The following is a 16,181-nucleotide window of genomic DNA, read 5'->3' on the forward strand; positions in this document are numbered from 1 at the left end:
AGGTTTTTTGTTGAGAGTGTTATTGAATCAAACAAAAATAATCATAGAAGTGCTACAACTTTTTTTATTGTTATCAGAATTGGCTTTTGTTTTTTAGCTAGAGAATTGTTTTAATTTTGTTAAAATGTTCAACTTTGCCCGAAATAATATTGTCGATATATTTGTTTGTTTTTGACACATTCATTTAATATTAAATCTATATTTAAAAATTTGTATTTTAAATCTGACCCAAATTTTATGATTCTGAGTAAAGAAATAATTATTAAAAAATAGACTAATGATGAATATAATCGTAAACGTGTAACTTTTTCGATCCTTTATTAAAAATTTCGATGATCAGAGAGCTCTTATTTTGTTGTAAAGAATTTAATATGTAATCCAAAATATATGTTAAAATAAATTTGGTTATTCCATGGGGGAAGGATATATGCCTACAAAAATAAGATTAATTATCAAAATAAATTTTATATTTTTTTTTACAAAAAAAAACTCCTTTTATTCTCACAAATATGGTTTCGTTATGCTCATGTAAAAATTTGTTATACGTTACATTAATTTATCATTATTTTTTTTTTTAATTAAATTATTTTAATTAATTTCTATATAATTATATTTTTTTATTTTTTATTTTCAATAAAGTTAATATACATTTTATATTCTCCTAACAAAACATGGGTTTTCTCTTTTTTCTTTAAACTACTCTATTTTATGTGTAATTAAATCTTGTTTTATTTTTTTTTAAATTGAATGTTATTTAATTTATTTTATTTTAAATTTTCGTTATTTAGCAAAAAATGAAAAATTAATTTTTAATTATTTTTCTTATTCGAATTTAAATAAGAAATCTTAATTTTTTATACAAATCAAAAGTATTCTAAATTAAATAAAAAAATTTATTTATATTGCAAAGAGAGAACAAAAAAATTAAAAGTTTTTTTATTTAAATTAAATAAAAATTAAAAAAAAATTTAAAAATTAAAACAAAAATTTTTAGAAATCTAATTAATTTTTTTTTCTTCTTATTTTTCTACAGTTCATCATGTTTTGGCCCAGAGAATTCATCATGTGATATAAAACCATTTTTATCTTTATCTTCATGTTGGAAAATTTCTTCAACAAGTTTATCATGTTCAGCTAACATTCCTTTTAATTCTTCTGAATCTTCGACAGCAGACATTTGTTTCTTTAAATATTCACTAACCTGTAAAATACAAAATTTACATAATAACGTTAATGTTTTTTTTGTATTTAATATATTATTGTTTACATAATGTTGTATATTCTAAATTTACATGAAGAAATTATTGTTAACACTTATTTGAAAAATGTATATTAGTAAATATGTATATATATTCATGTAATTTACTGTTAATGATAAAATTCACAAATATTTACGTAAATGCATTTTTGATAATATTGATAAAAAAAAAAAATTCTTATGACATTTCGAATTTGATATGACATTGGGCTTTTTCGTTATTTCAGTTCTCAGTTAGATTTGACATGCAGTATGTTATTCATTGTAGAACAACAGATTTGTAGTCCTCGATTTTGAAATATTGTTTTGCAGCAGTTTAAAAACGGACATTTCAGTCGGACATTAAAAATTTACTAAAGTAAAGTGTTTAGATTTTTAATTTAATCTGATTTTTTTTTTCTTTTAGGCCGTGAAATAATTGAATTTTCAACAAATTCGCGCTCAATTTATTTTTAATTCTTTATTTGAAATTGATTAATTAAACGAACAGTTTGTAATAACAGACTTTGATTTTGACATACTTCCGCATTACACAAAAAGTAGAAGCGTCAAACTTTGTACTACTTCTAAAATATTGTAAAAAAGCTTTTCTAGTTATCTGATTGCATAATGAAATACCGAAAAAAAACCCATTTACAAATTTTTCATGGTATCCTGATTTCAAAATTGCAATAATACAAAATTATTCACCAATTACAACTCATTAGCTGAGTAATAGGCTACTGTTAATAAATAATATATTTTGTAGCTAGACAATAGTACTGCATATCAACATGGTACTATGTATTATTGCAATTTTCGAAGTCACGAACAATATTATTAATGGAGAAAATTCTGATATATGAAATGGACAAAATTATGAATGTACTTAATAGCGGTAATTAAAAATTTACGGTAAATTTACAAATTAATTATTGTGAATGAAGTTAAGTTTGTTAATTCACTTAACTGAAACTGTTAATATGAATTTTGTGTAGGCGTTAAGTGGGTATTGCATTTGATTTGATTACAAGATTAAGGAGGATTCGAATGCGTATTAAATGGAAAAAAATTTGACCAACACCACATTTTTAATTTTTTTTTTGTAAATTAATTTTACCTTTGTTTTACATCTACATAATTTTTTTTTATTTTTGAAATAGTCCAATTATTTTGTTTTGTTTATTATACTAATTATAAAGAAATCTTAGATATACAAATTTATACAAATAATATAGAAATTTCAATAAAAAGAATGCAATGCAGGGATGCTACATTTTTTTATTCAAACATTATAAGAGTGGGTGTACGTTTAAGAACAATCATTTTATTAATTTATCTACTATATTTAATTTAATATATGTGTAAATTGTATTTTGCTGTTGAAAAAATTGATCTTATTAAAAGAAAATATCAATTGCCAGAGATGAATAGTGACTTCAAAATTGTAGTAATACTGTATTGCTACATTATTTGACAACTACAAGCTGAATTTTGTATTAATACCGTATTACTGCAATTTCGAAGTGAAGGCAATAAATATTAAAATATTGCAATTTTATTGAAATTCAATCATGTAGGTTTGCATGATTTTTAAATTGCAGAAACACTGAGAATGGGAACATAATATTTATTATAATTATAACCCTGTGTTTATTAATATATAAGTTTTCCGAATTATTTTTTGAATGCCAATACTTTGTTCAGGGGCCTTACTATGTAATTCTATTGTCATGTCTATTTAGAAAAATGATAAGATAGCGCCCATCAATTTTTATGGTACTACCTTTCAATTTCTGCAAATACGAAAATCTTTTGACGAAAAATCGAATTACGAGTACATAGAAAGTGACATGTCATTAACAGATTATAACACCTATAATTTTATAGTGAGTACATTTTTTCTCTTGAATTCAAATTTAATTCCAAAATAATTTTTAAAATCAAATTTACTGTATTTGCGTACCACTTAAATCATTATTACTAACAAATTCCGTAATTAAACCCCCGAAAATCTTAAAAAATACAATTTACATAATATTTTATCTGTTATATATGTATATCATAATTATTATACATAACTATTATACATATAAAATAAGAACATGCTTAAAGGATTATTAAAATATTTTCAACCAAAAAATAAAGGTATTTTTTTAAAGAAATAATTTTTAATATTAAAATATATAATATTATATTATATATGTATGTATATATGTATATAAGGAACTATAATAAATCAAAATAAACAAAAACACAAAATAAAAAATAAAAAAAAATAAAAAAATAAAAAGAAATGATCCATACATAGGCGTTTACCTCTTCGCGACTCAATTGATTGTCTTTATTATCATCAATTTCTTTAAATACATTTGTTGTAGGTGATGAGTCACCAATATTTATTAATTCAACATCAAATAATAATGTTGCTCCACCGGGGATTACATTACCAGCACCACGTTCACCATAACCTAATTCTGGTGGTATAACTAATTTACGTTTTTCACCTGCAAAGAGAAAAAAATAAAACAATTAGAAACAGAAGTGTTGAATGAAAAACAAAAAACTGTTATACAACTTTTTGAATACTGAAATTTTTATCTATGTACTTGAAAACGTGCTTAATTTGAGTTTATGAAAGGACAATAATTAAAGAGTTTTTAGTAGAATAGGAAAACGGAAAGCAAAAAATAAAGTGAAACATTATAAAATTTTAGAAAGTTGATTTTAATTATTTTTTTTTTTTTGAATACACTTGAAACTTACCAACGCACATATCCTTAAGTCCTTGATCCCATCCTTTAATAACTTGACCGGCTCCTAATTGAAAAGTAAATGGTTGGTCACGATCAAAACTGAAAATTAAAAAAAAAAAACAAACAAAAAAAAAATTAAATTTTTTGCTCGAAATTTTTTTTCAAAATTATTAAAAAATTAAAAAATTTGAAGAAAATTTTGCTTGAAAATTCGATATTTGAATTACTAATAGTTTTAAATTTTAATTCTCTTTTAGGATGACATTAATAAAGCTCTGTCTACATAATATAGGACAAAATCTAAGGCTAAATCTACGATAAAGTCTGATAACTCTTTACACAACCTAGAATTTACGCTTAAATTAAAATCAGCTATTCCCTGCTCAACACCTCCGCAAAAAATTTATTGCCGCCATATGACTTTTAAAACGTCTGACAGCAAATCTAATGAGAATAGAATCTGATGTCAAACAGGGTTTATATTATATATATGACTTTCATCAGACCCACATTAACAGCAAAAGTAGAACTAAAGCAGTGAACGGCAACGGCGGACGATTTTCGTTATTAACTCAGAACAACAGCGGACATTCGCCGCTGTAATTTCGCTTCGTTCTGGGCATTTATACATATGTGTTCTATATGAATTCTGAAATTTTGCCGCGGAAAATCGCTCTTGTTTTGTTTCATCTTAAATCATAGATTTTGTCGTATATGTAAATAGTGTACCAAATATTTTATAGGAGACCGGATGGAATGCTAAAATTTATACACTAAAAATATAGATGGCGCTAGTACTTTTTTATTTTTTATAATAGCGTTTGAATTCAAGAGTGCTCATGAAGTTTCATACAAAATTCTCTCCAAATTCGTAGATTTTAAAGCTTCTTAACAATTTAGTTAATTGAATTTAATTCAAGAAATTTCACATTTTTGAATAAATTTAATTTAAACTCCCTCTGAACAAACATTTTAAAACTAATTTAAAAATTAACAAAATTATCATTTTTATTTTCGTAATGATTATTTTAAAATGATTCGTTTAGCTCAAAATGCTTTTTATTCCAAATTTTAGTCACAATTTCTTATTTGTTCTACTCTCATTTACATCATTCTTAGAAGAAAAAAAAAAATTAGTTTTAGCATGAATTTTTACACTTCTTACTTTATTACTCTTGTTTGATTCCCAAATGATTTTTACAATAAATGCGTTCTCTTTGTATGTCTTTTTGAATATTCCGCAAATTCTCTAAATTTTTCATGAATAAAAGCTACTACAAAACTCCCTAAAAAACTTAGTACATTATTACACTTATCTTTATTCTTTCTTAATATTTTAACTACGCAAATAAAGTTTCTAACATAGTCATATTGGGGAATATTAAAGAATATTTGTTTATAAACTGAAGTTTATACAAAAAAAATAAAAAAATGGAAAAAGAAAATTTGAACAATTTTTAAAAAAATAAAATAAATAAATTCCCAAAACGAGTTTAAAAATACTAAAGTTAATATAAATAAAAGTTTAATGTATATAGGAAGAATTTTTGACATTGAAGTTATATCTAATACCGCCATAAAAGAATTAACACTACATGACGTTTGCTTGCTTAAGTATAGGTAAATTAATGTACTGTGACGGTTATTCTCTATATTTTTAACTCTTATTTTATCGGAAATTGCAAGTGCCTTGTTTGTATAATTTTTACTTGTATATAGAGAATTATTCATACAATATTTTATATTTTTTTATATTTTTTACGCCTCGTTATATGCAATTTTTCAAAATTGATATAAGCAAAAGATTTTTAAATTGAGATAACATTCAGCTGGTAGGTTGCCTCACATAATTATATTTTTAATTGGGAATATGAGGATCACTTCATTAAACATAAACCCTTAGAGGTTTTATCACACAGAAAGAACTTCTTTATTGTGCAAAAACATGTATGATTAAATATTTCTGTGGAAGTATGCATGTATATAATTCAGGTAAGAGATGAAAAATTGTCTTTTTTTTTCTTAATGTCATTTCTAAATGTCATTAGAGTAAAAAATTTAAATTTCGCAATATATGAATAATATTTAAAGTATTGCCAAGCATTTTGCAGTTTCAAACATAGTTATTTTTTTCAGATTTGTGCTTATATTTTAAATAAATATTAGAAATAAGTTCATTGAGCTTCATCTGTCTGTCCTTCGCATTGATAACTCCAAAATGCAAATTGAATTAGAGTAACTAAATATTAACGAATAATTTACAGTATTTTTATTACGAACCCAATTGAGCGAGAAGCTGCAATACAACTCAGCAAAAAGCTGCAATACAACTGTATTAATTATTTTGGTAATTTTTATGAAATTAAAAAGTTAATTGTATTCAAAATTTTGTGTGAGAAGTAGAGGTAGTAGGATAACTATTTTAATTAAATTTCGTTATGGCGGTGTACAATGACTTATTTTAAAGTTAGTTTGGATGTCTAGGTATTAGAAGATGATATCAGAAAATATCAAATGAGGAACAAAACAAAAAAATCCATAACCTAGTAATAAATTATAAAATTGTTAAAAAATTTAGTTTAAAAATCCTGCATTTTAATGTTTAACTTTCAAAAAGAAAAAAAAAGTGTCTCACGTTTTTCTTTATTCTTTTTTAAACATAAAACCAATTTAAATAATTCATGAACATTTTTGAACAAAAATTCTAAATAAAAGCAAAAAAAAATAAAAAAAATAGTAACATCTCGAAATAAAGTCGCGGTTGTTTACAAGGATCAAAATGATGTCCTGGGAGATAACAACAATAAAACAATATCATAAATATATAAAGAGAAAAAAAAAATGAAGCACAAGTACGACATAACAATCATTATTTTAATTTTTTCCTCCTGTTTACATTTGTTTTGTTTGCTTATTTTTGGTCTCATTGCCACTACACACCAACAAACAAAATTGAAAGTTCAACAATAAGAAAAACAAAAAAAAATTGAGAACAAATTTACTCCATGCTGAAACAAAAATAACAATGATAACATTTTACAGTTATGTTAAGTTTAAAGTTTATTCTTATTGTTTCTCTTTCACTTCTCCTTCTTCTTCTTAAATTTTAAAACATGATTCTCATTTTTTTTTTTACTTTTCTCTAAAAAAAAAAATTTCTCAACTCTCATGATAATTGTTTAATTCTTTCTTACTTTTGTGTGAGAGAGTGTGTGTGTGTGAGCTGTTAATAATTTAAGACAAAATTACAACGGTATTTTTCTTAAAGGACAGAAAATTTGTCGGAAAATTGAATATTTTATATTTGAATTTTAAAAACTCAAATAAAATTTATTTGTAATTGTGTGTGTTTTTTTTGTTTGTTCTCAAAAAGCCATAATGTTAAAAAAAAAGTGAACTCTTGTTAACTTGTACATATACATTAAAACATGGTGCAATAAAATTAAGTTGAATAAAGGTGTAAAAGTTTATAATTTGTTACGTAAAAGTTTTGGCAGAAACGTTCTGTAAATTAATAATTTTCTTTTATGCTACAACTGTGTTTGTTGAATTTATGTTTTTCCGCATCATTTTTATTGCAGCAACGAAACTATTTTCAAATTATGGATTCTCTTTAAGATTTCAGATTCCGTCGGACATAGTATATATTTCCTGTTTGGCCGACAGAATTAACAAAAACTCTGAATTCCAGACGTAGCTTCGTCAACTACCCCATAAAGCGACAAAGTTCCATTGAACATAAGAGCTAGTTTTTATGACAGGGACGGAACTATCCTGAGATTATGGTTTTTTTCAAGATTTCAAATTCTGTCCTATAGTGCATTTTCTGTTTGATCCACAGAATTACTATAAATTTTTCTTCTCCAGACGTATAACTTTGTCAAATACTCCGTAAATCGACATCGTTCGATTAAGAGCTCCATTTAACTGCAGGGGCGAAATTATACTGAGATTATGGCTTTTCTTTCTATATTTCAAATTCTGTTATATGGTAGACTTTTTTTGATATACAGAATTACCAAAAACTATTCTTCTTCAGATATAACTTTCTCAAATACCCCATAAAATCCACATAAGGTGTTATGTAATATTTTTGATTTTAATCACTAAAATGTCCTAAATTTCTCTAAATCTGGGACGATTCCCAATAATTTCGAAAAAAATACACAGCTAGTCAAGGAGATTCTTCAGCAAAATTCAATTAAAATTTCAAAATTTTTGCCATCTATATGCATTTTTCATTTTGCCAAATTCATTTACAATATTTTTTCAAATATAAATTCTATACAAAATTTTTATTCTCCTCGGAAATATTAAAATTCCTTTGAAAATAATGAATACAAAATTAAAAACCAAAAAGCAAGGCAACCTCATACAAAATGATTGCATTAAAAACCAATCGAATCCACCAATTTACATCGTAATGTCCTCATATACATCTTTTATAAGTCAATTTTTTCCTTATATATTTTACGTTCTTAGATTCAAATTATTCATAAAATAACGTATATATTTCATGTCCATCATATATAGAAAAAAAAGGATAAATAAAATTAAATATTTAAGGAAACACGAAAGAAAACTTTATCAGACTTTAATATACTTGAAATGCACATAAAAAATTTATAGCGACCCCTTTTGGAATATATCAAAAGTTATATATACCAAAAAATTATTGAACATACCCATGTACATTATTTATATACATGTATACATGTTTAAATCTATCTATCGATATTAAAATCAAATATTTGGAAAAAAAATTTTGTTTTCCCAAAACCCTTTGTGGCTAAGATATGAGGGACGGGGTTACCTCAAACCACATGTGGCTTATTTTAATAGTACAGATGTGCCAGATTTTTTTTTTCTGATTTCGATCTTTTATATGCATTTATATATATGTAGTATATATTGAGTCCTTGATTTTCAATTTGAAAGAAAAAAGGACCTATAAGGATACTCATAGTTGGAAAGAAGATAAGTGTTGATAGATCAAGTGGAACCAGTGGGAAATATATTTGAAATCGGAAGTTGATTTTTTGTAAAGTTTATGAATACATACAGTGGAAACTTACGTATGGACCATTATTTAAAAAAAAAAAATTTGAATTATCGAATTTCTGAAATCGGATATAGCAAGTTTTTCGAAAATTAAAAATATAGTTTTTAGAATTTTAACTTTAAGATGACCATATTAGAAATGTCCGAATTGAATCAAATTTTATTGGATTTTATTGAAAACCAATCTCGAGAACATACACGGAAAAATCGAAAATTTTTTAATTTGGAATAAGTAAATGTTGCCACAGATTTTATATAATTAATAATCTAAACGATATAAGGTACTTAATTTGAGTGCGTAAAATTTTTATATTGAACAACCTTATGTCAAATCTCTCTTAAAATTTGAATAGAAGCTAGTAATTCGGTTCCAAGTTCGATTTTTTTACAAATGAGTAAGAGAGATCTACTATAGTGTAATAGAGATTTACGAATATTGAAAATGAAATTTTTGAATCTAATATTCTGAATGTTGAATAAAAAGAGGTTCTACTGTATATTATCATAAACGTATCTAATGTATTTAAATTACAACAGCTTTTCATAGTTTATAAAATGTGTTAACAAAAACTAGAGACAGTTTATATAGATGCGACAGCAATACGAGTACTTGTATAAAATGTATAAAATAATTCAGAAAAGAAAAACATATTTAAGTCCCAAGTCCATAATTTAATGGACAAGATTTTTACCACAATTTTTCAAATTCTATTCTTTAATAAAATTTTCAACTATTTCCAAAATATCCTGAATCCTTTTACACTGCATGCAAATGAATTTTATTATCGAAAAATATTTTATTTGAAAAAAATCAAAAAGGAAAACCTACAGGTATATGAAATGTTTACATAACCTTTAATTTCATTGTTATTTTTGGAATGTTATACATGTTATACATATATATATATTTAACGAACATTAAATTTCACACACACATAGATGCCTACAAACATTAGTTGAATATCTTGTTAATACCACAGATGTTTGTCAGATCGACGAACTTTTATAGTCCAACGGCCAGACTTTTGTAAATTGTGGTTTTTTTTTTTTCTGTGTATTGTTTGAAATAATAGAGCATAAAAAAAAATCATTCGTTTCAATTTGATTGAAAATTTATTGATGATTGTTCGATGACAATGAAATGAGAAAAAAAAAATAATTTTTTTAACATAAATTTTTAATGTTATACTCAAACGTGTATACGAGTATTAAAAATGAGGAACGTGTATATGGAATACAATGTTTGTATGCCGGCATATACTTTGGCATGTGTTTTGTTTTTTCTAAGTTTAAATCACGGCAAGAAAAAAATTTGTAAAATAATTATTTTGTATTGTTATACGTATAACATAATGTATTTTTATATGTATAACATTATATAACAGTTTAATAAGTACATAATTCGATATGAATCGATTTGAAATTAAGTAAAGAGTTGAAAAAATTGCATATTTATAGGCATAAAATATGATACATGCTCGTAATGTGAAATGTTTTTGTTTTGTTAAAGAGAGATTTAATTCCTTTCAAAAACCCTGACACGTCGTAATTTCATACAAATAGTATTATCTACATCATATACATATCGCAAGAAGTGACAACGCAAAAATGACATTTAAAGTGACATTTAATGTTACTGCAGCCAAGCATTTACCTTATTTATATTCTTCAACTTTTAACAGGCAATTAAACCTAAAAATAAAAAGCCATCAAACGGAATAAATTTTAAACTGTTATATGCATGGAGTTTTAGACGTTTGGAGTTATATTTTCTTTTTATAGAAACGTTTATTCTATCTTTACTTTTCAATTGCATTTTGCCCAGTATATTATATACTTATTGGATTTTAAAAGTATTAATTGTGCATTATGAGTTTCAATATCACAGCAACACAATTTTACTGTAATTTTGAACTTACGGTGTCTACAAAATAATATTTAATTATTTGTCATTGATAAACTAATTAATAAAAAAATCGTATATAATTTAAAATATAATTCTTTTTTTTTTTAATAAATTAAAAAATAAATAAATAAAAATGAATGTTATAAAAAGAAATAATAATTAACAAATTAAATATTCAACAATTGTCATAATTGTGTACAATATAAATTGACAAATGACACTTAATAAAATTTGTTTTGTTTATTATTTATTGTCAGAGATAAATTATGAGAGACAGCGAGAATAGAAGAGTAAGAGTAAATGATTTGGCAGATAATAAATTTTATTTGTATTCAAAATAAATGAATTTTTACAAAAACACAATGTGATTTTACATACATAGTGTGATATTAATAATAAATAAATAATTACCACAAATAAATATTTTAATAAATTAAACGCTTCTTTATTTTTTTAAATGAAATAATATTTTATTACCGTGTAAAAAAGGTGGCGGTATACAATAAAATAAATTGACATTTTTCTTATTTGCCTCTACTTATAGACTTTTGTATATATAGTATACAACTGTATATATAAATTATGTCTATAATATGGAATACGAACATTAATAATACAAACACGTTTAAAGCCATCATAAACATCTAATCTAATAAATTATTTTTTTATTTTGTTGTTGCCGTCGACGTTTGCTCTCCTTATTATTTTTTTATTTATTCACTTTTTTTTTATTATTGTAAAACTTGTAGATTCTTTATAAAAAAAAATGTAAGTGTAAACAAAATAAGGACATTATTTTAGATCTACCGTTATAAAAGGATCATAAAAATAACAATTAATAATTTTTGTTTTGTTTTTAAAGATTTTCATTTTTTTGCTTTTACCATTATTTCTGGTCTTTTTGCTTCTTAAGAATATTTTAAAAATTTAAATATGAAATTTAGCCGGAAATACAATAATAAAGTTTGCGAAATTGCTAGTGAATGCGACTTTTTTTTAATATAGTTTGAAACTTTGCTATATTTGGAAAAATTTGACAACTTTCTTTGTTTTTTGTCGATTTTTGATTAAAGTGGAATTTTTTATTATTTTAGAAGATAGAGTAGTAATATAGAGTCTTTAATTATATCACGCCATTTTCTGAAATTCTGAACATTAGAAATTTGATAGATAGTTACATGCCAAACTAATTGATAGTGTAAGTGATAAAAATAAATTTTTGAGAAATTAAACAAAATTTTTTAAAATAGCAAAAATTCGTTAGTTCTCGATTTTTTTACCTTATAAGCAAGAAAAAATTTTTTGACTGAAAATCCGTTGTCGTATAAGCTTCCGAAAAAAATTTTGTCCTTTCCAAGAGATAAATGTATTTATTTAATTTGAGAGAAGTGTCAAAATTTCAAATTTAAGAGAAATGTCCTTAATGCATTTAATGTTGCTAATCTTTCCTTTTTGAATACAATGAAAATTATTTTAACACCGGATTTCTATTCCAAATACGATTAAATTCGCACTATCAGATATTGTGTTCGCGTTTAACGCTCTCATAATCGTTTCGACTGTGTTTTAATCTTTAAAATTTCTAAAATATTAAATATTTTTGTTTTTTTGCAAAAAAATTTTTTTTTTAACCCCATATACCTTTTTTTTACGGTATACAAAAGTACACATACATTTTTTAGCATCTTATTTTGGGTGTCATGTTTTTTTTTTCTTTCTCGCCGTTTTGTATTTCTTATTCACCAAAAAGAACATAAAAAATGATGAGTTTATTTTGTAAGTATAATTTGATATTATATAATAAGGGTAAGCATAAGAAGAACGTGTCGTGTGTATATTTGTGTAAGTAAAGGATTTTTTTTATTAAGTATATTGTTTTTTTTTTGTTGTTAAATGTGAAATTGAATGTGTTTTTATGATAGTATATATTTTGAATATTTTTATTTTATTTTTAAAATATAAAGACACCAAAAGAAAAAAGAGAAGAATTTTCCACATATTTATTGCTTCTATATGTTTGAATATTTATTAGAAAATTTTCATACAAAATAAACACTTATAAAATGTGTAATAAAGCCAGAATAAATTCAAAATTTGAAAAAAGAAAATGTATAAGAATATTGTACAGAATTATGCGTGTAAATTTGTGTGTGTTCAATATATTTTCTATATTGGATGCATTTGCATACAAACTCGTATTTAAAATGTCAGAGTAAATTTGATTTTTTCATTTTGATTGGTTTGAAGTCAATCGGTTAAGAATTACAAAGAGAAATTAAAGATTTTTGATGGTTGTATTTGATTTTTATTTAAAAATATTCTTTAAAATATTAAGGCTAATAAGATATTTAAAATTTATTGAAAAATTTTTTTAATGAATCGGAAATTAGATTTGAATTTTAATTTAACAAGAGTTGAATCAGGAGGATTCACTATTAATTAATTGCACTAAAAAAAATTCTAAAGTCATTTTAGAATCTAGTTCTTGTTAAGAATTGTGGAGAGAATGCAGATTTTGTGGAGAGGAGGTCTTAGTGCACCTTCTGTGAGAAGGGAAATAATACTGAGGAGGTACATCTGGGCCGAGCTGCCGGATTTTTCAAATTACTCCAATTCATCAGGGAGGTAGGTCTAAAGGAGATGTTGTAGGGGCGTGTCACATACCTAGTGGGGAGGTATAATAAATACTTATGAGCTGGTCGCAGTGCACTGTTACCCTATCTGTGCAATTTACAATACCCACATATTATATTGTGTACATAAAAACTTGTACTGTACAGTCTTTAAACGGATCTCTTAAACGGATTATCATAAAGTAGAATAAGAAATTCACAAGAAAATTATTTAAGAATTTCCTACTTTTAGTAGCTAAATTATCTATTCTCTCCCCCCCTACTCCCCCCTCCCCCTTCCATTCTACTTGTTTATGAGATTATGAATAAAATATTTCAAGTACTTTGTTTTTAAAAATAACCCAAGACAAAAAAAATTGGAAAAAAAAAATATTTTTCGATTTGGGTAAATAGTTTAGAAGCAAAACAAAAACAAAAAAAAAAAATTAAAAAATTCCAATACTTGTACATTTTTAAAAAGAGAAAATAAGAAAAGCACAAAAAGAACACAAATCGCATATGAAAATGTTAAAAAAAAAAAAAAAAAGAAAAAATTAAGAGAAAAATATAGGAAATGGGAGAATTGAAGATGGAGGGAGATTTTTCTCATTTCTCACTAAGCAAAAATTTTAAGGTGAAAAATTCATGTTTAAAACTCCTCGCCCCTCTCTCTCTCTAACTTTCCCGATCTCTTACTCTATATTATTCTTTAAAGAGTACTTGTTTATATGCAATTTTTTTATTTGTGTTTATTTTTAAATCCCCGATGTGTCATATATATTCGCGGTGTTAAAAAAAGAAAAACCGAAGAGAAAAACCAAATATCCTTTAAATATTTTATTTGATTCCTGGTTTTTATATTTTTTTTCCTTTGTGTTACATTTTCTATTGTTTTTATTTACTTGTTTTTTCTATTTTGTTTTCTTTAACTGACATTTCTTCTGGTATATGCAAAAATGTATGCAAAATTTAACAACAAACATGTGTCCTAGATGATCCTTTTTAATGTTTCTTATGTATGCTTTTATGTATGGTGGGTTTCTCATTTGAATTTTTTGTTTCTCTTTTTTAAGGATAATGTACTTTTATAAAAAGCCATAAATAAAATTAAAAAATGATGAATCGTGTGAAACAATTTTTGATGTTTTCGTTTTTTTTTTGTTTCTTTATTTCTTTTTTGTTTTTCTAAGTGTATAACAAAGGATATTTGAATTTTTTTTACTGGCTCGTCGTTGTTTTTTCTTCAGGATTACAAAATATTTTTGAGCATAATTTGTAAGAGTGTAATAGAATTTAGAATTCTTAATTTTTTTTTAAAGGTAATTTTTATGATAAATTAGATTTAATGTATCATATTGTCAAATAAAAGATGCTACATTAGACTTTTTTTTAAATAAAAAATAAAGTTTATATCAAGAGTTGATCTTATTCTTCATATAAATTATGTGTTAAATTTAACAATGTCAATCATATTTATTGTGTATGGTTCTAGGAATGAAGTGAAATAAATTTCAATAAATTAAAAATTTGAAATAATGTAAGGTGTTTTTAAATAAGTGTTTTTTTGAATATTGGATTAAAGTATCTTGGAAAAAATTGTTGTGGGAGAGTGAAACATTGTGTTAATATTGAAAAATCTCTCATATTTAATAAAAATTGCATTAGAAAGTGAGTTTATTTTAAATAAATTCGAATGAGTTGTAGAATGATAAGAATTGTGTTATATGGAAATGAATAGTCAGCATTTTCTTAAAATCCTACAGACTGAAATTTAAATTAAAATTAGACTCTATAAAATATTAATTCATATTATATAATATATGACAACAATTATGAAAAATTTATTAATTTAATTCGGCTTAAATTTAAATTTAATTTAAGTGCAAATTTTTGAGTGGAATTTAAAAACTATGTTACAGCTAGAGCTTAGAAACTCAGGGCAATTCTATGTTAAAAATATATTTGGCTATATTAATGTTTTACAGGTTTTGAGGGAATAATATCCCACTAAATCATTTTTTTCTTCCTTTAATTGCTATTCATATTTTTAACTTTTCAATTTAATTCTAATTGCAATATGTAGGTTATAAAAAAAAATACTGGGGAACTACATGTTCAATCCGGTGTAGTTATGAGCTTTTCGAATTCATCAGCGAGATAGCTGTCGTGGAGTTCTTGTAGGGGTATATCCAACACTAAGAAGGGGAACATAATAGATATTTATATGTTTGTCGCGGTACACTTTCACCTCATCACTTCAATTTATAATCTATACAAACTACTAGTAGTATTAAGATCGAACAATGGACAAAAGAAATATCATTTTATTTTGTACTCAGTGTATAATATAGTGAAATCACACATTAGTGATTAATTCCATAGCTGTGAGGTCTTAGTCCACAAAGAGAAATTTTATAAGAAGAACAACAATTACTGCCTTATAATAGGCGCTTTTTGTTTAACAAAAATCTGTTATTAGGGAGAACTTTCCACATGGAAGCCAATATTTGAGTCCTTAATATAGTTTATTTATAGCACAACATATATAAATATATGACAAAAATCTTCTTTTTCCCATTTGAAATATAAAAAATGTAAGGAACTTTAAT

The 16,181-nt window shown here is 24.5% G+C and overlaps 1 protein-coding gene across 2 annotated transcripts in view; it reads right to left on the reverse strand.

Moving 5' to 3' along the window:
- Positions 1-503: 503 nt before the first annotated feature.
- Positions 504-16,181, reverse strand: part of LOC129607261 (FK506-binding protein 2) — a 48,890-nt gene continuing 33,212 nt past the window's right edge. The window contains exons 3-5 of one of the 2 annotated variants that reach the window (XM_055518129.1): positions 4,004-4,092; positions 3,545-3,744; positions 504-1,201 (exon numbers count right to left, since the gene is read on the reverse strand). In XM_055518129.1, the coding sequence (XP_055374104.1) occupies positions 1,028-1,201; positions 3,545-3,744; positions 4,004-4,092 (463 nt within the window). In that variant the 3' untranslated portion in view covers positions 504-1,027. The remainder of the gene's footprint in view (positions 1,202-3,544; positions 3,745-4,003; positions 4,093-16,181) is intronic. The other variant, XM_055518130.1, reaches the window with a different exon arrangement.

The sequence above is a fragment of the Condylostylus longicornis genome, unplaced genomic scaffold (assembly GCF_029603195.1).
Source record: "Condylostylus longicornis isolate FDR11 unplaced genomic scaffold, ASM2960319v2 ptg000027l, whole genome shotgun sequence".
In the NCBI taxonomy this organism is placed as follows: domain Eukaryota; kingdom Metazoa; phylum Arthropoda; class Insecta; order Diptera; family Dolichopodidae; genus Condylostylus; species Condylostylus longicornis.